Source organism: Oratosquilla oratoria, chromosome 2 (genome assembly GCF_046742065.1).
Source record: "Oratosquilla oratoria isolate Oo_2021 chromosome 2, ASM4674206v1, whole genome shotgun sequence".
In the NCBI taxonomy this organism is placed as follows: domain Eukaryota; kingdom Metazoa; phylum Arthropoda; class Malacostraca; order Stomatopoda; family Squillidae; genus Oratosquilla; species Oratosquilla oratoria.
The window spans coordinates 70,091,542-70,114,683 of NC_134778.1; the positions used below are offsets into that span (position 1 = coordinate 70,091,542).

At 39.6% G+C, this 23,142-nt stretch overlaps 1 protein-coding gene across 13 annotated transcripts in view; it reads left to right on the plus strand.

The window, feature by feature from the left end:
• Eph (Eph receptor tyrosine kinase) overlaps positions 1-21,838 on the plus strand; it is a 1,120,455-nt gene extending 1,098,617 nt beyond the window's left edge. For 12 of the 13 annotated variants that reach the window (XM_076210031.1, XM_076210057.1, XM_076210036.1 and 9 more), the window contains 6 exons: positions 3,053-3,276; positions 4,383-4,550; positions 5,711-5,920; positions 6,136-6,306; positions 6,933-7,099; positions 14,819-21,838. In XM_076210031.1, coding sequence (XP_076066146.1) covers positions 3,053-3,276; positions 4,383-4,550; positions 5,711-5,920; positions 6,136-6,306; positions 6,933-7,099; positions 14,819-15,086 — 1,208 coding nt within the window. In that variant the 3' untranslated portion in view covers positions 15,087-21,838. Of the gene's footprint in view, positions 1-3,052; positions 3,277-4,382; positions 4,551-5,710; positions 5,921-6,135; positions 6,307-6,932; positions 7,100-13,376; positions 13,498-14,818 lie in introns of all 13 variants that reach the window. The other variant, XR_012967665.1, reaches the window with a different exon arrangement.
• Positions 21,839-23,142: the final 1,304 nt, after the last annotated feature.

A 23,142-nucleotide genomic window follows, 5' to 3' on the forward strand; every position in this document is an offset into this window, starting at 1 on the left:
CTGAAATATCATTAATATGTATACAATATATATATATATATATATTTCCCTTTTATTGGGTCATTTTTTGTCTTTGCCATCGAGTGCATTCAAATTAGCAGCTATGATAGTAGGTGACCCAATAAAATCTCATCCATAGATGAATGTCTGTACATGCACATATAGGTATATGTATATATGCATATATGTACATGCATGCATGGATACATATATATTCCATCTAATCAGACATTCTCTCTGTGATTGTGCAGTGTACAAAGGGAAATTATTTCTTTCTTTTAGTGGTAGGTGATATGATAGATAATTTAATAACTTCAGTGCTGTGAAGCAGTAAGTAGATTTTGTTTTGATAAATCTTGGGTAATTTTATTCAGCTTGGAGGAGCAGACCTTGGCTCAAGTGGGGTATTTATCACATGGTAGAGGAGACAGGGCCTCACCTCTTTCACAATGTAAACATTTAGCAATTCCAGTGACAAAGTTGAAAAACTGTGCCACGGCACTGGAGATGTTCATAGATGATGTAAAGAATAGTCAAGGCTACAAAAAGGGATAGGAACTAGTGAGAATAGTGACTCTATGAATCCCCCACCCCACCCCCTTCAATGTAGTGATCAACCTGGTTTTGAAGCTCCACCCCCATAGTAGCTCCCCCTCCTTCTCCCCAAGTAGCTTCACCTGCCAGCTGTAGAAAGTAGATATTTTCATATTATTCACTTTTAACACTTTCCCCTTCAGCTTAGCTTTTACTAATGTGACGTTTGACAGCCCATGCCAGTATGATGTCTTTGTGTGTACATTTCATGTGGACATGTATGTGTATAATTTATATATATATACATATGTATATGTAGTTATGAATGAATATGTATGTACATATGTATACATGTATCTGAATATGGATCTATACAAGTGTGTATAATGTGTATGATATATATATATATATATTATACATAAAATATATGTATGTATATATATTGTATGTATATGTATACAGTATACACATTTGTAGAGCGAGTACATGTATTTTGTATGTACGTATGCATGCATGTGTGTGTTTGTGTGTGTGCACACATCCGTGTGCATGCACACACATGCAGTGTACATGCTCACACTTTATATATAGAAATTAAACCACACTCAGGCATAGCTATGTTTACACAAGTGCATGCACATACACACACACGCATCAGCCCGGCACATAAACCATACAAGGAAAGACTAAAAGCACTGGGTCTGCCAACTTTGAAAGATCGAAGAGAAAGAGGTGATATGATTACAGTTTTCAGGTCACTAAAGGGGATAGATTGCAGTGACAGAAGAGGTCATGTGAGCAAAATAAGAAAGTTCACATGTCTAAAGGATGTGAAGAAATACATTTTTCCATATAGATGAATAGATACTTGGAATAGCTTTGAAGGTGACATAGCCCAAGCTCAAACAATGTATTATTTCAAATCTAAATATGATAATTGGAAATCAAGGATATAGATTAAGTTGGAACTGTACATGAATATGAGGCTAGGTTTGATAAAAGATTAGAGAATAAAAGATGGGACCCAATGAGTGTTGCTCCTTTCCTACGAACTACAATTAGGTAAACACACACACACACACAACTCAACAGTGTAGTGGTAGCTTTTGCAACCATTACTCCAGTGGTCCAAGTTTGAATCCCACCCAGGGCTGAAATAATTTCAGTGTTGCTGCATTGCAAGCTGTTACTCCAACTCTTGTATGTGGGGAGTTCTGGGTGTGTGTGTGTATGTAAGGTCACAGTATTACCCATAGATCAGTCATATATGAGCTGTGAGCTCTCATATGGGAAGCTAATAACTGTTGATCATAAATCCATCACATGATCTAAGACCATGATGAATCTGACACACATACACACAAGGAGACACGAGAAGAAACTTAAGAAGGACAGTTACAGAAGAGATCTAAAAAAGAACAGCTTTCTTCACAGAGTAATAGATATATGGAATAAATTGAAAGAGAAAACAGTGAGTGCTAAAACTATACATGACTTTAAGAAAGAACTGGATGCAGAAAGATACAACTGTGGGTCTGTACGAGCATAGCTCTTCTCCCGCAAAATACAACTAGGTAAATACACACACACAGTATATATATATATATATATATACACATAAAGAATTCAAGGCAAGGTTTGGCAAATGGAGGAAAAGAAATGTTACCCCATGAGCATAGTTCCAACCTCAAGCACAACTACTAGGTAAATACACACTCATGCAAATACACATACTAACTTGGTTTGGTAATTAGAGAGTAAGAGAAAGGACCCCATGATTGTTGTTCATTTCCCTTCTACAGTACTACAGTTAGGTAAATGCACACATCCGCATTTGAGAGCAAAAGGAAGGACCCTATGAGCATTGCACTTATCTTGTAAACTAAAATTAGGTTAAAAAAAAACACACACACACATATACAGATGCATGAATACTTGGAATAGTTTAGAAAGTGATGTAGCTCAACCTGGATCAATATATGAATTTAAATCTAGATATAATTTGAAATTGAGAATTATAGACCAAGTTGAAACCATATATGAATTTGAGGCTAGATACGATAAAGTGGAGAGTAGATATGACCCCACAAGCATTGCTCCTTTCCTATGCACTACAATTAGGTAAATACATACACAATTCATGTATGTGTGTGTGTGTGTGCAAATACATTTGTGTTTGTATGTATGTGTAATGTACATGCACATTATTAAAATATATGCTTGCATGTAAATGTGTGTACATTGTTTGTGTGTGTGTATATGTGTGTGTGTGCGTGCGTGTGCATTTGCTTCCTGTTTGACTATTCAGTGTTTTGTTTATAGTTTTGCAAACTTTTGTGTTTTGTGAAAACTATATGGCATCCTGATTTTTCTAAATACACTTAACTTGTACTTGTTTATAGTTCCATTAGTATATCATCATCCTAAATGTAATTTATGATTGGAAACACCACATCCAAGAAATATCAAAGTGACATCTTTTTAATCCTGATATATAATGAACGTTTTGTTTCCACAGTGACGACGCCACTGTTCACACAAGTCAGTCACCACCGCACGTATATCGATCCCCACACATATGAAGACCCAAATCAAGCCATCCGGGAATTTGCCCGTGAGATTGATGCTTCTTATATAACTATTGAAGCCATTATTGGAGGTGGCGAATTTGGGGATGTTTGCAAAGGAAAGTTACAGCTACCTGGACGACCAGAGATGACTGTTGCTATAAAAACACTCAAGGTATGTACTGCTGATATCTCCATTAATGTGTTACCTGCTTACCAGCTTCCTGTTAGGAATTATATCCTGTCAAGACGAGGTCTCTCCATTTTTCTCTGTCCATGTACATCTCTTCATCATCAGTGTATTAAAGTGATGCCCTTCTTTTTGAATTCCTTGATGTTCTCAAGCCATCTTTTCTGCAGTCTTCTCATTAATATGTATCTATCAGAAACAAATATTCTCACTGAAGGTGTTCTTATCCACAGCCATCACTGGAGGGTTCATCCAACCTAAAAAAATAAAAGAGAAGAAAAGGGGAGGGGGCTAGTTTCCTTGTTACTCTTCAAGAAAAATAAACTATTTAGAAGAGTGGTAAAGCAGAAGTTTGTAGAAAGAGAAGAGCAGTGAGGTATTGTTGAAAGTGAAGAGTAGATCAGTGCAGGCTGAATAATTTTGTCATTCAATACAGTACAGTGATTAGAAAAAATTAATAAAAAAATTGACATGTACAGTGCAGCAATGGGCTGGATGAACTGACCACATGGGTCAGAGTCAATACAAGACACAGCACCTCCACAGTAGGGCCAATAACATGAGCTGGTTTAATAGCACTGCTTCATTACATGGTGACCCCCCCCCCCCTTTGTCTATTCAAAATATACATGCAAGAAGTTTCTTTTGGTCATGTCATTTCTTTATCCATTTACAACCACTATTTATTCATTCCTATCTTTTACAGTCACTCTTCCTTGCTCAATAGAAATTCTTTTTTCATCCAGGCAAGAAGTTTCTTTGGGTCATGTCATTTCTTTATCCATTTACAACCACTATTTATTCATTCCTATCTTTTACAGTCACTCTTCCTTGCTCAATAGAAATTCTTTTTTCATCCAGTGCCCATTTCATCCATCCACCTTGTTCATTATCTTCCACTAAGTTCCCTCCATTCATTTCTATTTTGCACACTGTTTTGGCTTGTCTTCCTTTCATTCTTTCTGTGTCCCCAAACTATTTCATCATCTGATGTGATGAAAAAAAGGCAGAAACAAGAAAGTTTGTCCTTTCCATAAATGCATATTCAGCACCAATACTTCAATTTTACAATGTTGTTCTCTGAATTTCAGCCTGGATCCTCCGAGAAAGCAAGAGTGGACTTCCTCACTGAAGCCTCCATCATGGGACAATTTGAACACCCAAATGTAATCTTCCTTCAAGGTGTAGTGACAAAGAGTAATCCTGTGATGATCATCACAGAGTATATGGAGAATGGCTCACTTGACCATTTTCTCAGGGTAAGTGCCCATAAATCAACTATTTCATAAATATGGCCTAGAATAATGCAAGCGAGAGTATTTCTCCTTAGATGACTCCATTGTATAGTCTTTAGGTCCCAGATGTTTGGTTATAGAATATTTAGCATTATGTTATGTTGTTATTACCATATATAATTGTTAAAATTCTTATAATGGTCTGTTTTTTAATAGTACATACATATACATACATGTTTTTATGCCTTTCCCTTTTTGGCAACCTCCCTTGTAAGGGGGAAAAAGCCTTGGTATATGTATGTACATACATATACCAAGGCTTTTTCCCCCTTTCAAGGGAGGTAGCCAAAAAAGGAAAGGTATAAAAACACTCCCACCCATTTCATCCCTAAATACACTCCACACCCCTCCCACCCTCCCTCTCATCTGAGCACCTCCTGGATGACGGGTCATCCCTGCACCTTGCCCACCGCCCTGGGTCAGAAGCAGTGTCGCAAGACACAGCACATCCACAGCAAGGCCGCTTCATTTAATCGGCGACCCCCCCCTCTCCGTCCCCCCTTGCATATAAGGAGAGGACGGGGAGAAATCCCTTCGGGCTGCGTCAAAATTTGCTCACACATACTACCTCACCCTCCACCCCCTGCCCATTCCTCCTCATGCAATCACATCATCCATATACAACCATTCTCCACTCACCTCTGTCTTCCGTCCTCTCCCTTCCTTCCTCAACAGACATTCCCCTCTTCCCCAAAGCCCCCTTCACCCCATCCATCCACCTCATCCTAGGACGTCCCCTCATGTTCACTCCCTCCACATCTGCCTTCCATACCTCTTTTACTAGTCTTTCTTCACTCATTCTTTCCATGTGTCCAAACCATCCTAATATTCTTTCATCAACCCTATCTCCCAGCTCCTTTTTCACCCCTGTTCTCCTCCTCACCTCCTCATTTCTCACTCTATCTAGCCTAGTAACCCCCACCATACTTCTCAGACACCTCATCTCAAACACATTCAAACTCCAAAAAAAAAAAAAACATAAATTTGATCATAGACTTAGCAGTATATACATGATGATGATGATGATTACAAGTTATAGGATTAGTATAAGTATTGATAACCATGATATTGATGTTGATAGTAATTATAATTGTATGTATGTATAATAATGTCTATGCCCATAGGTCAATGATGGCAAGTTCCAAGTTCTGCAGCTGGTGGGAATGCTTAGGTGTATTGCATCTGGTATGCAGTACTTGAGCGAGATGAACTATGTGCATCGTGACCTGGCAGCCAGAAATGTTCTTGTCAATGCTCAGCTGGTCTGCAAGATTGCCGATTTTGGGTTATCGCGGGAAATTGAAAGTCATACAGAGGGAGCATATACAACGAGGGTAAGTCACTGCAGTTCTCCTCATACTATGTTCTCTGTATACATTTGATACATCTCATTGGATTCCAATGACCACTTGGTCTGTGGCCATGATTTATTAATATTTCATTCTGTTTGTATAAAGCAATATTTCATTGTCTTGTGTGAGTAATACATATTCTTTTATGAACATTTTCCCCTGCGCCTATCATCATTAATGGTGTGTTTGTCCTTCAGGGTGGCAAGATTCCTGTGCGGTGGACAGCACCAGAAGCCATTGCTTTCAGGAAGTTCACAAGTGCATCGGATGTGTGGAGCCTTGGCATAGTCATGTGGGAGGTTATGAGTTATGGTGAAAGGCCATATTGGAACTGGAGCAACCAAGATGTTATTAAAAGCATTGAGAAGGTAAAGCTATTGGGAAGAGTAAATATGAGGTATTGGGATGGGATCTTGATGCAGTTGAGTTTCTGTACATCATTGTTGATAAAATTATAATATTAATTGTAATAAGAAGGCAAATGTAGTTACTATAATGAATTATTTTGAAATATTTTTGCAGGTGGGGAATAGGATACCTTACAATAATATGTATATATTGAACATTTTTAGAAGCTGTAGCCCTCTCCCCCTTGTAAAAGGGGTAGTTGAGTCCAAATACACACCTACTTCAAACACATTAAAACTCATTTTGTGCCCTCTGCAATTTTATTCCCACCAGGCATTTACTTGTTTCTCATACTCTGATGTAAACCAAGAGAAGAAAACTCAAAACATATAAGAATAAGACCTGTGCGTGAGTCATCACCCAACACCAAAATGGTATCAACGCAGATTAGGCTAGGCAAAAGAATCCATATACCTCCAATGTATTCGCCATACAAAAGACACTAAACAATACTCACCTGATTTAGACAACACAAAATCTCATTGAGTGAACTGTAATCAACCTAATAACTGTAGGTCTCTTGCAAGAAAGATGTGAAGCAGTGCATTGATGGATAGAGTATAGTAAAAACTATTTTCTGTTGCAGGGTTATCGTTTGCCAGCACCTATGGAATGTCCAGAAGCCATCTACCAGCTCATGCTTGACTGCTGGCAGAAGGAACGCAACCACCGCCCCAATTTTGCAGCCATTGTCCGTACCCTTGATCGCCTCATTCGTTCCCCAGAGGCGTTGTCCAAGGTTGCTCAGAACAGGTAAGCAAAATGGAATACATGGAATCTCTTGCACTTTTGATATTGACAGTTTTATTGTAAATCCTATCAGTTCAAGTCAAGATGTGTGAGCACAGTCAGTTTTATGCCACATCTGTATGGCTGAAACCCATAGCTTGATAATTTTTTCTTCAGTTGAATGCAATTCAAAAAATGTGATAGACAATTACTTGATATCTTGTGCTCTCATTGCAGTCTTAATTAAGGATATAGCCTCTTAGGGATATACAATGAACACCAAGTATAGATTATTTTAGTCAAAAATTAAATTTACAAATTTAGGAGGGTGTGTTTGCCTTATATTGGTGTGTACATGTACACATACAGATGAAGTATGAATCAGGTATGAGGACAACAATGGTTTAAATCTTTTTAGCTGCCATGGTCTCAATGTGATGAAAAGAGATGAAATTGCAGATTTCTTTCCTTTGTGGCAGTGGAAAGGATTCAGGCCAGCAATGTCAGAGTGATGTGTATGTGTGTGTGTATGAGGGAAAGATAGAGAGAGAAAGAGGGGATAATGAAAATAGGGGGATGGATGGGAGAAAGAGATCAGAGGGAGAGGAGATAGGGTTGAGGGAGAGGAGAGAGATTAAAGGGAGGGGAGAGAGCAGAGGAAGAGGTGAAAGAGAAAGTGGAAGGAGAGGAAAGAGAGTAGAGAGAGAGGGGAAAGAGACAGTGGAGGGAAAGGAGAGAGGGGAGAAAGTGGGGAATGGATGGAGAGAGAGAGAGAGAGAGAGATTGATTGATTAATACAAAATCAAAAGAAAGAGAAGTGTGGAATTAGTTTCCACATGTCTTAAAACCTGAGGATAATTATTCTCTTCTTATACATCCTTTCCTTCAAGAAATCCCTCTCCACCTGTTTATCCCCTTCTCTCCATCTCCTCCTCTTCCCTCTCCTTTTTCAATTCCTCTCCTCACCCCCCTCTCCTCTCCTCCTCCTCCTTCCGCCTCTTTACAAACCTAACCATAATTGGTGGACTTATCCAATCTTTAAAGCTAAAAGAATTATGAGGCAATTTCTTCAGTCTCCCTCTTGAGAACAATCTCTCTCTCTCTCTTTCTCTTTCTCTTTGTCTCTTTGTCTCTTGCAACTCCCCCTGCTCCTTTTTCCATGACTCCTTTAATAGCAAGTATTGTTTCTCCTAATCCTCCTACTGTCCTTCTCTACCTCTTCCTCCTCCTTCCTCCTCCTCTTCCTCCTTTTCCTGTTCTCACTCCTCCTCCCACTCTCATTTCTTCTCCTTCCTCTCTTGCATATACTTTACTTCTCTTCCTCTTTTTCACTCCCTTTTTATGTTTGTAAAGTAACTTGTTTTGTTTTGCCCACAACTGCTAGCAGCATAGAATATTTTACACTTTTCCAATATGTACTTGAGGAAATGTGAAAAAAGCCAAGTAGAATAATTGAGCAAGTGGCAATTTTCCTCACAGAAGACAGAAGTACTTTGTAGCAGCAGAAAACACACTTAGAGTTTTGTGTTGTGTGTTGAACCATAGTATTTACCTTTCTCTTTTGGTGATACTGCTTTGTAGTTTGACTCTATCATGTTGAAAAGTTGTGAGAATCTGAATGATAATATGAGCATCATTGAGTGTCACCAAATTGGACTTAATAGTATGAAAATAGCATCACAAACCAACACAAACAAATGTTCAATGTAACAACAGGTATCAAAGTTCATGACCATGGGGGCTTCAGCAGTGCTCTCCCATGAAAAAGGAATTAGGAGGTCTACCCACTTGCCCCAGAATATTCTGATCAGTGTTATATGATAACTGAAGCTCAGTTTGACACTCCATGGCAGATGAAGGAATAAAATTCAGACTTCTCAGAAACATTTGGAAATGGTTGAAATATTGCAAGGTCCATGCAAAAACTTAAGCCAGCACTTGTCACCACCCAGATTGCTTGCAGGAAGGCTTTTGATAAGAAATATGGTGAATGGTTATTAGAGAAGTGGAGTGTGATGTGAAATAATAAAATTACATTTACTGTAGAGGAGAGAAAGGAGACACTGTGGTTTGACAATGCATGTCCTAATTGCTTCTGTTATTGTCTCCTCTATGAGTGTAAGTGGCAAGGGGAAGTTGCCAACTAGTCATTTTCTCTTGCTGGAGAATCTATTAAAAACAGTTAAAATCATTCCGTATTTCACCAGCCCACCCCAGAAATTATCTCAGAAGAGAAAGCACCCCCAAGATGAGCAGAATTTGCACTGGCTTACATACATTGAAGTCATCACCTTATACTAGTGTAATACCAACACAACTGGCTTAGCAACAGACACTAGATGCCATAGATGCAACGACCACACAGAGGACTTAGACCTTATTATACAACGCTGCTCTACATTGATTTCAAACAGCCCCATAAGATCTTTTCATTAAATGACTTTGGACTAAATTAGTGTCTAGCCAGTTTCCTAGGACCATAGGTTTACAAGAGTGAAATGGGATAACACATTGATTGAGTACAATATTTGATGCTGCTGGACAGTGAAGACAAAACAGAATGAATTGACTATGTTTATACCTTTACTCCATTTTTTTTTAAGGGGAATGTGGAGTGAAAGAACAATAAACTTCCCCAAATGACACTATATTAAACTGCGTGTAAGCTTGTTAAATTTTTCAACCGTAGGTTATGGGGTGGTGGGGGGTTGGTCATACAGACAGTATAATTTTTTGTCTTTATGTATTTGTTTTATTTATGATTATTATAAGTTATTTGTTTATATTTTTTCAACAAATAATTTGGACCAAAAAATTTCTGATTTTCATTACTAAAGTAAATAGCTTTTGCACATGAGGTGTTTGATATTTAATGTTATTTGTCATTGGATGAACAACACAACTGCTTTATTATTGCATCATTGGTATCTAATTGCATTTAAGGAATGTAACTGCATAGGTGTGATCCTTGAGACATGATGATACATTTTTATAGATCTACATTCTAATTAGAGCCAAATAATTTCATTCAGATGAAAGGCCAACTTAGATTAAATAGGCATTTTGATATTGAGCCTCAATTTGACCCTTGTTCTTCTTTCATCTGAATAAAATCTTCTGGCCAAGACCAGAACATAGATCTGTAAAGCTATGTTACCAAGTTGAAGGGATTAATGGTGCTTGGAGCCATTAAACGAATTTAATCCATGCTTACATGTACACACACACAAACAAGAAATGGGAAGTATGTATGTATATGTATGTGTGGGAATGCACACAAATGAATGAGGACATGTATTAATTTAGAGTACATTGAATTTATTTTGTAACATTGGTGCTGCACCTTGTTTATTTGTTTCTGTGAAGGTTTGTGTAGCGAGGAGAGGACCCCATCTGATTGGCAGCCTTTCCAGCTTCTGCTTCTTCTCTTTCTGTTTATTTCTCATGTACACCTTTCTCTTTCATTATCCTTCTTTGAATATACTTCCTAGCATATTATTTTCTTTGCAGTTTATTTGCCTTCTTCCTAAATCTCTGAGCTCATAATTCATTGGAACCATTGTGTATCATTGGCAGCTTTGTTGACATCTCTCTAGCTCCCTCTTCCTTCTTGTTGTTGACACCTGCATGCTATGTAAGAGGGGCATGGGTGTCAGTAGGGGATAAGATAATGCTTAAACAGTAGATGGTAACCCCCTTGGTAACAATTCTCAAAATTTATTTTGGAATAAACATTAATCAAATTGGCAAAATTCAGCTCCTTCCTCCCACAATAAGCTGTAGAAAACCTTATTGTATTAGGGAAAATTAAATAAAAATGTATGCCTGTTTACATGTACTTGTATGAGTCTTTGTGTTCATGTGCACATGGTTCTTTGATTGTTTGTATGAGATTAACTGTGATCTAGGATCATTTGCTGGGCTCATTATTGACAGCTATTTTTCTCCAGAATGAGAGTTTAGAGCTCATATTGTCAGAGCTGCGTGTATGTATTTACTTAATTGTAGTATACAGCAATGGAACAACACTCATTGGGTCCCATCTATTCTCTGATTTTCTAACATACCTAGACTCAAATTCGTGTACAGTTCCAAATTAATCTATATCCTTGTGTGTATGTGTGCATTTTCATTTACTAAATTGTTGGCTCGTGGTGGTTCTGCAAGATAGAATTCAAAGAGAATCTCCCTGCTCCCCATCTTCAAAACTTGTCAACACCCTCAACTTCATCTGAAGGCATAGGAATTGCAATGGATCTCCAAACCAGGTCCAAGATTTCTCTCTATCAACTTCAACTGTATTTCCACCACCTTTTCACATGAGAACCGTTAATTTGCATCTGTCCCTCTCCTTCTACTACTGAAAGTCAAGGCTGCATCTGCAGATGGAAGCTAGGGTGTTAACAGAAGCTGAGCAGCAGGGATATGATTGTTTCTGACATCTGTCTCATAGGACCACCACTAGCAGGAACCTATTGTTGGTTCTTGAGGCAACAGCTGTTATATTACTATTAACGGTTGCCTCAGATTTCACTGTATGGAAATCCACAACTTCTAATGAGCCAGCTGTGGTCCTCAGGGTTTCCCATAGATATTTCTTGGAAGAAACTTTGGACTGTTGTCAGTGTTGTATTCATGTGAGTCTGGTCCTTTGTCACCCACTTGCAGTTACTTGCTGTCATCCTTACTTATGTGAAAAAATTGTAAAAGAATTGTTAAATTTCATAGAGATCTTGGGCCCAGACCAGGGATTAAGTGTGACCCCTTCAGGGTAACACCTCCAAATGGAGATTGAGGTTATCAGAAGGTTTTCAAAGATCATTTTCCTCAGTGCCCACCTTGTAAGACTACCTCAATCAGGTACCCATTGTTGATTTTAGGAAAGAATGAAGAAACCAGATGAAAGAAGGGGGAGGGAAATATGATCATATATTGAAGTGTTAAAGTGTTAGAAGACTATGTAAGCAACACAGTTGGGAAGAACAAAAGGACATAAGTTGTTTGAAGGAGATTAAGAAATATAGCTTTCCATACAGATACATGGATATGTGGAACAGTTTACAACAGTACACTCAAAAAACTAAACAAATTCACAGCTAGATTTGACCAGTTGAAAATCAGAGATGGGACCCCATGAACATTGTTTTCATTTATTATATTACAATTAAGTATACATATACAAACACGAATGTGTATGTCTGAGATGTGCTGAATGTGTGCATGCATGTGTTCTTATTTTCACAGTTGTCATTCTTGTTCTTTTTTTTTTAGATACCTTTTATTTATTTATTTCCATATTTCTCTTTTGTTTTGAAAAGAAATTAATATTATTCCTTTCATCCACTTATGTTCCTTATCTTCTAGTTACTTGTGAATTATTCATCTGTCCCTGTCTTTACTACATTCTTTTCTTTCTTCTTTATCGGGTATTTTCTTTTACTGTAAATTATTGTATATTATTTTCATTACTGCATTGGTTCTTTGTATTCATTCCCTTCTTTACCTTCTCCTCGTTTTCCCATTCTTTATTTCCCCACATCTCTCTTTCCTTCAACTGTTGTCCTTCTCTGCGACATTGTCTTGCTACCCAAAACCACAATCCTTGCCAGCACCATCCACTCCTTCCCATCCTCTTCATTTTCTTTCTCCTCCAATCCACTTTCCTCATCCTACTCCTACCCCCTCCCTTCCTCTACTCGTCCCCCCTTCCTCCCAGTGCTCCTTCACATCCTCATCCTCACCCATCTACTGCTCCCCTTCTTACCTCTTTCTCTTCAGTCGCCTTTTCTTTTTCCTCCATATCCTTTGTCTTCTCTTCTCTCTTCTGTGGTTCCTCCTCTTCATAATGTCCCTTCTCATCCTCCACCCCCCTGTTATCTTATCCTTTTCTTCCTCCTCTTCCTTCTCATACCTCCTTCCTTCATTTTCCTCCTCCCTTTCCCTCCTTCTCCCTCTCTATCCCTCCTTTTCCTCCTCTCCTCCTGCCCTTCTATTTCTTGTTCTATAACCATTTCATACTCCTCATCCATTATGATTCTCTCTTCTTTCTTTTTCTTGTTCCTCCTCCTCATGTCTTGCTTTGTCTTCAGTCTTCCATTCCTCAACTATACTGTACCACATAACTTCCACCCAGTCTAGTTATTGTGTCCTCGTTTTCCTTTTGCCCATCCGGTTTCCTGACCTCACTCCTCATCCATGGTACCTTGCCTTGCCACCTCTTTTTGTCCTGCCGGAGCTTATGTACGATGAGGGAGCTGTGAATGCCACAGTGGTGATGGAGTGGTCTTGTCTCTTCTCTCAGGCGACCGGCCCCCCAAAACCCCTACTATGCCCCCGTCCTCATCCGCCCCCAGTGGGTACCCCCTAACTAGGAAGCCTAATAACATAAACGGCCTTGGTGACACGCTCGGTGGAGGCTCCAGGTATGACGCGTTCCTCCCGACTTTGTGCTGTTACAAAAAAACCCTCCTTTTTCTGGGATTCTTCTTTAACTTTCTCACCAGTGTCTCTTCTTGCCCCCCTGCTCTCCAGCCCCCCAGCCCCCTTTCTTTCTTTATCTAACCCCTGCCCAGCCCCTGCCCCCCCACACATACCCAGTTGCCCCCCCCCCCTAAAAAAAAAAGTCCTTTTGTGGTTCTTTATTGTTAGGCAGTGCACAGGTTCTCTAGCTTGGCTCAGACACTGGCTAGCTTAAGTTTGTGTTTATGTGGCATTGATACTGCTGCATCTAATGGGGGACATGGCACTCAACACAGAATGAGGCTCAGCTTTCTTGCACTTAACCCCATAAGGACAGTGGTGTACCTTATAGATTTTGTTCAGACTAATGATTGACTGGTAGTCAGCTGAGTAGGGGACCACTCACTGAAGATATCTCGTATTGGGACCACCTGCAGTTGTAGGTCTGCATGGCCCTCAGCTGATTGGCTTTGTCTATCGTTAGCCAGAATGCAAATTCCTTTGAAGGTTTTGAGGTGTGAGCATAACTTTTGGAATTTGGCCTAAGTGCTGGAGATGTTCATGTTTGCATTACTAACCTGAGACTGGAATTCCCACAATTCCATGAACTCTACTTTTTATCCCAGACTTCCTTACCCTCCCTTACTTTTCCTTCCTATTCTGGACATGTGTTTGCATTCCAAAATGCTCATAGGAACTCCATATTCAGTTTAAGGAAAATAAAATGCAAGAATGAAGCCTCAATTAAAGTTCAAGCTCTGTGTCACCTTCCTGGAGAGCCTAAAGTCTTGTTTTCCCCTTTTGCATGTAACCTACTCAGTGCTTTATTGGTTTTGCATGTAGATATCTCCACCCTTCCCTCTTGGAACAGCATGTGACTCAGTTGTTACACTTGTCTTGCTCACGCTTTGCTATTACACAACTTTTAATGGCCTCCCTGACTCCTCCACCCTGCCTTGGGCTCGAAGGTGACTCTTTCTTTCCCCCAGAAGCTTGGCCAGCTGATGGGGGAACAGAGAGCCTGAAGTGTCCAAGGGAGCCTTTGGGTTCAAGGGTTCTTTCAACCTTTCACCATTGAGCTGCTATTACCATCCTTCTCCATTTTGGTTGTGCCTGCTTTATGTTTTAGTTTTAGTCTGTTGCTAATGTTTTTTGTTTTTTTTTTCTAAATAAATTATATTGTACTAATGATTTATCTTTGTGTGTGGTTACTATTTGTGACAGTTGAAATGACATAGGGGTCCTTGTGTGACATGTATATACTAATAGAACCTCCTCCCACAGGTGTAACACAGCCCTGGGTATTGACTCAGTGGATCTGACGCAGCTCAACTCCATCGAGGACTGGTTAGCCTCGCTCAAGATGACACGCTACCTGGACAACTTCCAGCGTGCAGGTCTCAGTGACCTCGAGGCTGTGGCGCGACTAACCCAGCATGACCTGACCCAGCTGGGCATCACCCTTGTAGGGCATCAGAAGAAGATCCTGCAGAGTATACACACCATGCACACCCAGCTGGCCGTCAACATGTCCGAGGGCTTCCTTGTATAGTGCCGCCACCAGGAGGCTGAAGGAACCTTTGTACAAGAGTCAGAAAGCAGGGCTAGGGGCGTGGGCATGATGGGGCGTGGCAGTGGCAAAGGCGAGTGTTAATAATGAAGGCTGCGGTTGCGGGGCTGTGGCAGTGTCGCGCTGCAGTTGCGGAGGAGGTACAAGACCCCCTCCCCCCCGCCTGCTGCTGCTACTGCTGCTGCTTGTTGTGCTCTCGGGGGCCACGTGCTCATGTATTGCCGCGTTTTTTACTAAAAGGACACACTCAATGTGCAAAATAATAATCATGTGCTGTGCTGCCCTCAGTTTTGCTATGGATAGGGAAGATGTAGTTGTGTAGAAATACTAAGTTGCTGCAAATCCAGAGACTGACTGGTGTTGCCCCGTCCCCCAGCCCGCCCCAGTTGAATGTGATATCCTTTCATGTTGCGCCCACATGCCCGCCACGCTCATCTACCCTGCTGCCATGCCCCAAAAGTGGTGTGCCGTGGTGTGTATGTGTGTGTGTTCCCACCCGTGCGTGGAGAGCAGCGCTGTGATCCGAGGTCATGCATGCGTGTGGCCTATGAACTCCTGTATGTACACCGCCTCCGTGAAAAAAAAAATCAACCTTGTCTCTGATCGTTTTACAATTTGCTATGAAGCCCTATTCTGCCAAAGTCTAGTATTGGTGTTGTCCTTCCTTCCCTGGTGAGCCGTGAACTGATTGCCTACTTCAGCAACAGTGACCCTCATGCTCACATGTTGTGTGCATATAAGGGTGCTGAGGTACTGAAGTAGTCGCTGGCATCGCCACGGCACTCCCCGTAGTAGTTTGACGAATCCTCCTTCCCATCTTCGTGTATTGCTCCTCCTGATGGGGGTTGGCAAGGGCATTTGTAAGGGATTTCCAGTCTTGAGAAGAAAATCCCTGGATTCTTTGCCACAACCCTCATCTTCTTCTCACTACCAAAACATGGCGAATCACAACCTCCCACTGTTTGTCAGTGGTTGTGTGGCACCTGACCATGTAGGAGTCTATGGAGCCGAAGCAGCTCCAGAAAATGGCGAGAGCTGCAGCGTCTTCAGCAAGACCCAGAAGAACTCGACGACGACGTCACTGCTTTTACCAGTGGCACCTCAACACCAGGACCTCATCATATTGGAAAGAAACTAGAAGGTGGTGGGACGTCTCGACTTCTTAAGCCATCCAGGGTTCATCTTTGGGGCATTCTTGAAGGAGAAGTGACCTCAACAGCCCTTAAGACACTGAGGCATTGTCAAGCTGGCAAACAGAGAAAGACTTGTTTGCCAAACCCTAACGCCCTCCAGTTACTCAACAAGAACAACAACCCTGGGGTTTTGGCAAATAAAACAAACTCGAAGTGGAGATGCAGTGAGTGTGCTCATCCATCCTTGAGCTAACAATTAGTAAGAGAAGGAAGGATGATGGTATGAGAAAACAAGAGAAGGAATACCTTGGAAGAAATGAAAAAGGAAAACAGGAACATGGAAACTATCAGAAAGCCTCTGAAGCCGCAAAAAGAACCCAAGAACTTTGTAGATACGAAGACCAAAAGGAAAACAGAGAACATTATGAGTCTCCGGGTAGTCTCAACGTTCACATATCATCACTCCCATTGTTGATTGCATCCGGCCATATATATACCAACGCTCCCTTCCCTCCCCTCTCTTACCCTTGGTAGTCTTGCAAGGCATAGTCCAATAACCAACCAACCAACCAACCAGCCGAGAAAAAAGAGCGAATCTAGGTCGTCCTCCTTGAATAATGATGATATGATGGTGAAAATTCAAAAGTGGAAAATTTTGATGATGTTGTTGTATGTGTTGTCTGGTGAACCTAACGTGTTGTCACTCATCATAATGATAATGATTCTATTATAGTAATGGGTAGCACATGATCAAAGCAATAGAGTTGTAAAGATTTGTTTTGGATTTTAGCTTATTTTCTTATTGACAGTCAAAACTGAAGTATTGCAGATTTTAAGACATTTTAAATGGGTTTCATTGAAATGAGTTGAGCCTTCATTGATTTGGTTTGAATATGTTGATATATAAATCCATTTGACATCAATATGATAAATTTTACATTATTTTATGACAAACACTAAAACTGAAAACTAGAAATCTAAAACCCTAATTAGTACAACCCTTATGACCCAACCCATTGCATGATGGATATTCTCTCCTTACATTGCAAATTTGTGATGTTACAAGATGTTTATGTTCCCTTGAGTCCCTTTCTTGCCATCAACTCGCCCATGTTAAGGATTAGAATAAAAAAAGAAAAAAACAAAACAAGATCAAAATCAACAATGATGATAAAAAATAAGCTTGTGTTCCTATGACTTGTGTGATCGTAAGATAATCAAAAAAGTTAGGTGAATTAATGTATCACACTTAAAAAACAGCAATACTACAGATTTTTTTTCTTTTTCTATTTTCTTTTTTTTCCTGTAAAAGTTGGCATTCGCATCTTGGAGTGGCACCCTGTAAGGCACTGAATAATTTGGGATATTCCACCATTGGTAGTCATTTGCATCATTAATTTTGAGTTGTCCATTAAATGAGAATTGCATATTCAGTAACTTTATCGTGTTTGGTGGGGATGTGGTGCCGGTGTTGCTCTCAGCTGTGGGGTGCCAACTTCCACGATGTATGAAGGACATGCAGGTTTACTAGTTGGATGTATGTGACAAAATAAAAAAACAACAAAAAGAAAAAAAAAACAAGGACAACTGAAACTACAATCAAAAGCCAGACCTAGGTAAATGTTTAGCCGCTATTTTCATACATCAACTTTCATAATACGTTGTAAGTCGTTGTAGATTTTAGGTGCCGAAGGTGGAGCAGGTCGGAAGGAAGGGGTGCATTTTCCTAGACGAGTTTCGCGTGTGATAATTTCGGATTCACGTATTTTGGCGTGGGGAGGAAGAGGAAGACAATGTGGTGAGTGGGCCAGCAGCGAAAGGGTTCAGTCACAGTTGGTCCACTGTTTCACACATTCCGAACCCTCAAAGTGGAAAGGGTTCTTGTTGGTCTGTTTGCCACACGAAGTGTTCCTACTAATGTGTATGTAACTTCTGCTTCCAGTGTAATGATTATAAAGCTTAGCCCATCCATTGTGTCTCATGGACGGATGACAAGTTCAGCGTCCTCCGGTTTTCAGTTCAAGTGTCTTTCTAAGTGCAGTGATTCGTGCTAAACTGTAGAGCGACTCCATAGCTGTGGGTATGTTTGAGTTACAGGAACACTGTTAAGTTTGCTGGCCTCAGGGCAAAATCACTCACACACTGCCTCATTCACAGTTCCCACATTCATAACCAATCGTCCAGGGCGGAGGGGCGGGGCTGCTGTTGTTGCCTCGGGATCAGGCTCTCTAAATCTCTTTGAGCCAATAGGAGCTGTGTTGGAATAAATCTCTCTACCTTATGAATGGAGGATAAAGGGGCAAGGGAATGAATATAATGATTAATGGTAGGCATTGAAAGTGTTAATGAGTAAATGAGGAAAAGTAGTGGAAATATCAGTAATTGCGATAACATTCATTAGGTCACCTATGAAAAATGTGGAACCATTTTGGAGGATGATAATGGTATGTGTAGACCTAAGAAGACAGGGCATCAAGTTAAGATGGCTTTAATTATGAGATTAGTGAAAAGTGCTTATAGCATAAGAAGTAGATGAACTCTTGTGTTCACATTCTTTATGAAAACATAAAGGAGATTTGAATTTTAGTTGATCTGACAAAAAACAGATGTTTTGATTATTTTTTGGCAGCTACTTATGAATTTTAGGCCTTTCACTATTTTCATAGTTTCCAGTAAAAGGACAAAAATGTACACCTCTCTTCATTTCTTTGGCTGTTGCCACCATTTTTGGAACAGGCTTTTCTTTGTTTTTTCTAAATGCTTTCAGATAGATATGTTATTTTGGGAATTTATGGGAGGCAAGATATACAGATAGAAAGAGAGCTAGGAAACAAGCTCATTGTAGCAGATATAATACACATTTAATAGATTGGGTAAAGTGTTCTCCAGACGAAATAGGGTAGAATTATAGGTCATGGGCAGACTGAACATGGCAAAGCCACAGTAGCCCTCCAGGCTGAAGGTTGAGAATAGAGAGATGACGATAACACCCAGTAGAAGAATGAGACCCGAGGTTGACCTTATCAGCCTTGCCTTGCCGCTTAGTACTGTGGCAAACCGTCTGACAAACCCAGAGATAAGTCTTATTTTCTTACTCATGTCCTTGAGACTCTCTTGGTTACATTGTACGTCTGCTATTATCTCTTTATCAGTACTACTATCAGCGGCATATTACATATTATAATACTACTAGGCAACCAAACATTGACGTCTTATTATTAATTACTCTTATTACAGCATTACATTTATCATTTTGTCAGCCAGCCACTAAAGTGTTGCCATTTATTGGGCTGCAGTACGTCACACCAAGGTTAAACCGATGTAATACACACATACTCTTCTGGAACTATGTGGTGTGCGGTGCAGAGTCTGAGGGGCATGGCACTCTGAGGACTGAGTAAAAGTAGAGAGAAAGAGGGATTACATTCCTAAAGACTGTGAAGGCTTGAAGGGATTGACATATGTAAGATGTGGTGTCCAAGACCCCTTAGGCTCAGAGGAATGATACTCCAGAGACTTGAAAGGAGTCTAAATAATAATTTATGAATAAGATAGGAGTACAGACTTAAGATGAAGGTCACAATGAAAGCCAAATTTCCATCCATAGAGAGTGAGACTTATTATTTATTCATCCTCACAATTAATACTCTCTGAATTATCAACTGCTAGGTGCCATCTTAACCTCTGTATTTTGTGCCGCTCCACCACCACAACCACAACCACCACCCAGTCTTGTACAACCCAAAGCAGTTGCCTTCATCAGAAAAAGAAAACAGCATAGGTTCATTGTTTTATAATTTTTTTTTATTTATTGAACTCAAGTGTTGCTGGAAGAGCATATGTTGTGTACTATAATGTTGTATAAAGTTTGTATAATAGTCAAGAAATATTTTATATTTTAGTTGGTAAGGTTTGAGATCTCCAATTATTGAACTTCATGTTGGAACAAGGGAATGTGATTCGATAGTGGAATTTGTTGTGTGGATGAGATGGACCAGGCAGGGTGGGCAATGAATATGATGATGATGATAATGGTGATGATGACCTTTGTAATGTTGAAGGCATCACAGACTGCCTACTAAGATGTCTATTGACTGTGTCCCTTGTCTACCCTGGTCTGGTAGGGAATGTAAGGGGACTCATGATGACGATAATGATGATGATGTACATGTACCACACACACTCTTAGAAACAATTCCAAAGTTACTTTTAATCGTTGTCTTGGACTAGTTCATTCCTCCTTTACTCCCTCCTACTTGTGTTTCTTGATTTTATATGATTTTTTTTTCTTTCTTTTCTTTTTATTATTGTGCCTCTCATGATCAACCAAGTTGTTATTTCTCGCTCATAGTTATTTTGTTTAGTAGTTCACATGACCAATTCATAAGTGTCTGTGTCAATTTTCTTTTGTTACTTGTATTATCTCGTGTCTTATTTTATTTTTTTCTCTCCTTGTTCTGATGCTGTTGTAAATAATTTCTGTGTCATTTCTGCTATTACTGTTATGATCTCTGCATCACCCTGTATCTATGTGGTTGCAGTCAGATTTGCAGTTTTTTCTGTTTGTAATTATTCTTATTTATATTGCACCAGGATTTGTTTTTATTTTACTTTTAGCAAGAACATGTTGTGCTTTCTACAGCTAATACTCATGAAATTATCCCTACCATCCCTTTCCAAACCCCCATCATTTGTATTTCTGTCTTTCTGTATGTTAAACCCTTTTTCATTGTCAGTCTTCATGATTATGATTATAATTATTTTATTAGGACAATTATGGTTCATATTCCTCAAGGCAGTCAATCCAAGTTAAAAGGCGATTTGTGCCCCTCCAGTTTTGCCAACCATGAAGTACCAAGTATGACAACACTGATTCCTTTGGTTGGTGAATTTTATGACTATGATGATGATTATTATTAGTTTCATGTGAGTCTAGTTGGCGTCACTGTCGGTCCGTCAAGACGAGAGCAGCTGTATATTGTGGCTTTTTCCTAGTCATGTCTCTCCTCCCTCATTGGTTCCTGGGATGAGCATATACTCTTGCTCCAAAGCTCTTGCTAGAACTCCGCTCCACTCCACTCTTCAAGTATCCCTCCATTTCCTCCCTCTTAATATTCAATGACCTTCATATTTGGCCACCATTATATTCTCACCCTTTTATCAAACATTCCCCTTTGACCCTTTGGCATATCCCTCCAGGTGATATTAAATCATAATAGCAATGAATCGGTGACTGCTGGAAAGTCTTTATTTTTGTTTAGAAAGTATCATTAGTAACTGGATTTATCTCTTATATGGCATTGTTATACATAATGATAGTAAAGCGGTCATGACATCACCTCAAAGCGGAGATCTGGTACTTGAGACATTGGGGTACAACCAGAAGGTGGAGGGAAGGTCTAAGGGCATAAGACCTCAGGAACAGACAAGAAGGTTCTTGCTCCTTGGGAAATTTTCCCTCCACCTAATCCTCGTACGCGCCCATCCTTGCCAGGAACCTCTCAGCTGAAATGTTTATATTCTGTTCATACCTAACCTCCCATTCGCAGTATGTGCAAGCTCTTTGTGTTCAAGAACCAATAAAGTTTGACATGAATATGGGATGTGTCTGTTTTATTTTGAATACCTGTGGATATGTTTAGTTCAGTTATCACTACAGTTATGCCTCTTAAGCTGGAAAAAAAATGCCCTTAACCATACTAAAATCTGTGAAGATTATGATACCAAAAGAGTTCATCAAGGCAGTCTTAACTTCCTGCAGTGACACAACCTCAGCTAAAGAAAATCAGAAAGATTTCATACAGACAGAAGGAAATCTTCAATGGAACATTGTTTGACTACTTCAACCATATAAAGATAGCATTGGAAAATTATTTAAACAAGTAAACCTTAAAATTCAAATACGTACTAACGCACTAGTAGTACAGTACCATTATACTATTAGAATAGCACACTAGTACAAGTATGTTAGCACTAGTACTAGTTAATACAGTTAATAGATTCCTAGTACACTTGTACTAGTAAACTAGTGCTAATACACTAGTACTAGTTAATTAAAAACTAGTACAAGTACATTAGTACACTAAAACACTGAGTCACAGTGACCTGTCAACTTAATTCTAACATGCTAAAGTGGTTGGCCATCATGACTGATTGAGCTTATCAAAAGTCATGTTCATTTCGAGCTAAGTCACAGTGAGCTTTCAACTTAATTTTAACATGGTAAAATGCTTGGCCATCATGACTGTGGTTGAGCTTAAGTTGAATATCAAAAGTCATGTTCATTTCGAGCTGAGTCACGGTGAGCTGTCAACTTAATTTTAACATGGTAAAATGCTTGGCCATCATAATTGTGGTTGAGCTTATCGAAAGTCATATTCATTTTGAACTGAGTCACAGTGACCTATCAACTTAATTTTAGCATGCTAAAGTGCTTGGCCATCATGACTGTGATTAACCTTAAGTTGAATATCGAAAGTCATGTTCATTTCGAACTGAGTCACAGTGACCTGTCAACTTCATTTTAACATGCTAAAGTGCTCGGTCATCATAATTGTGGTTGAGCTTATCAAAAGTCATGTTCATTTCGAGCTAAGTTACGGTTAGCTGTCAACTTAATTCTAACATGGTAAAATGCTTCGCCATCATGACTGTGATTGAGCTTAAGTTGAATATCTAAAGTTATATTCATTTCGAACTGAGTCACGGTGAGCTGTCAACTTAATTTTAACATGGTAAAATGCTTGGCCATCATGACTGTGATTAACCTTAAGTTGAATATCGAAAGTCATGTTCATTTCGAACTGAGTCACAGTGACCTGTCAACTTCATTTTAACATGCTAAAGTGCTCGGTCATCATGACTGTGGTTGAGCTTATACTGAATATCAAAAGTCATGTTCATTT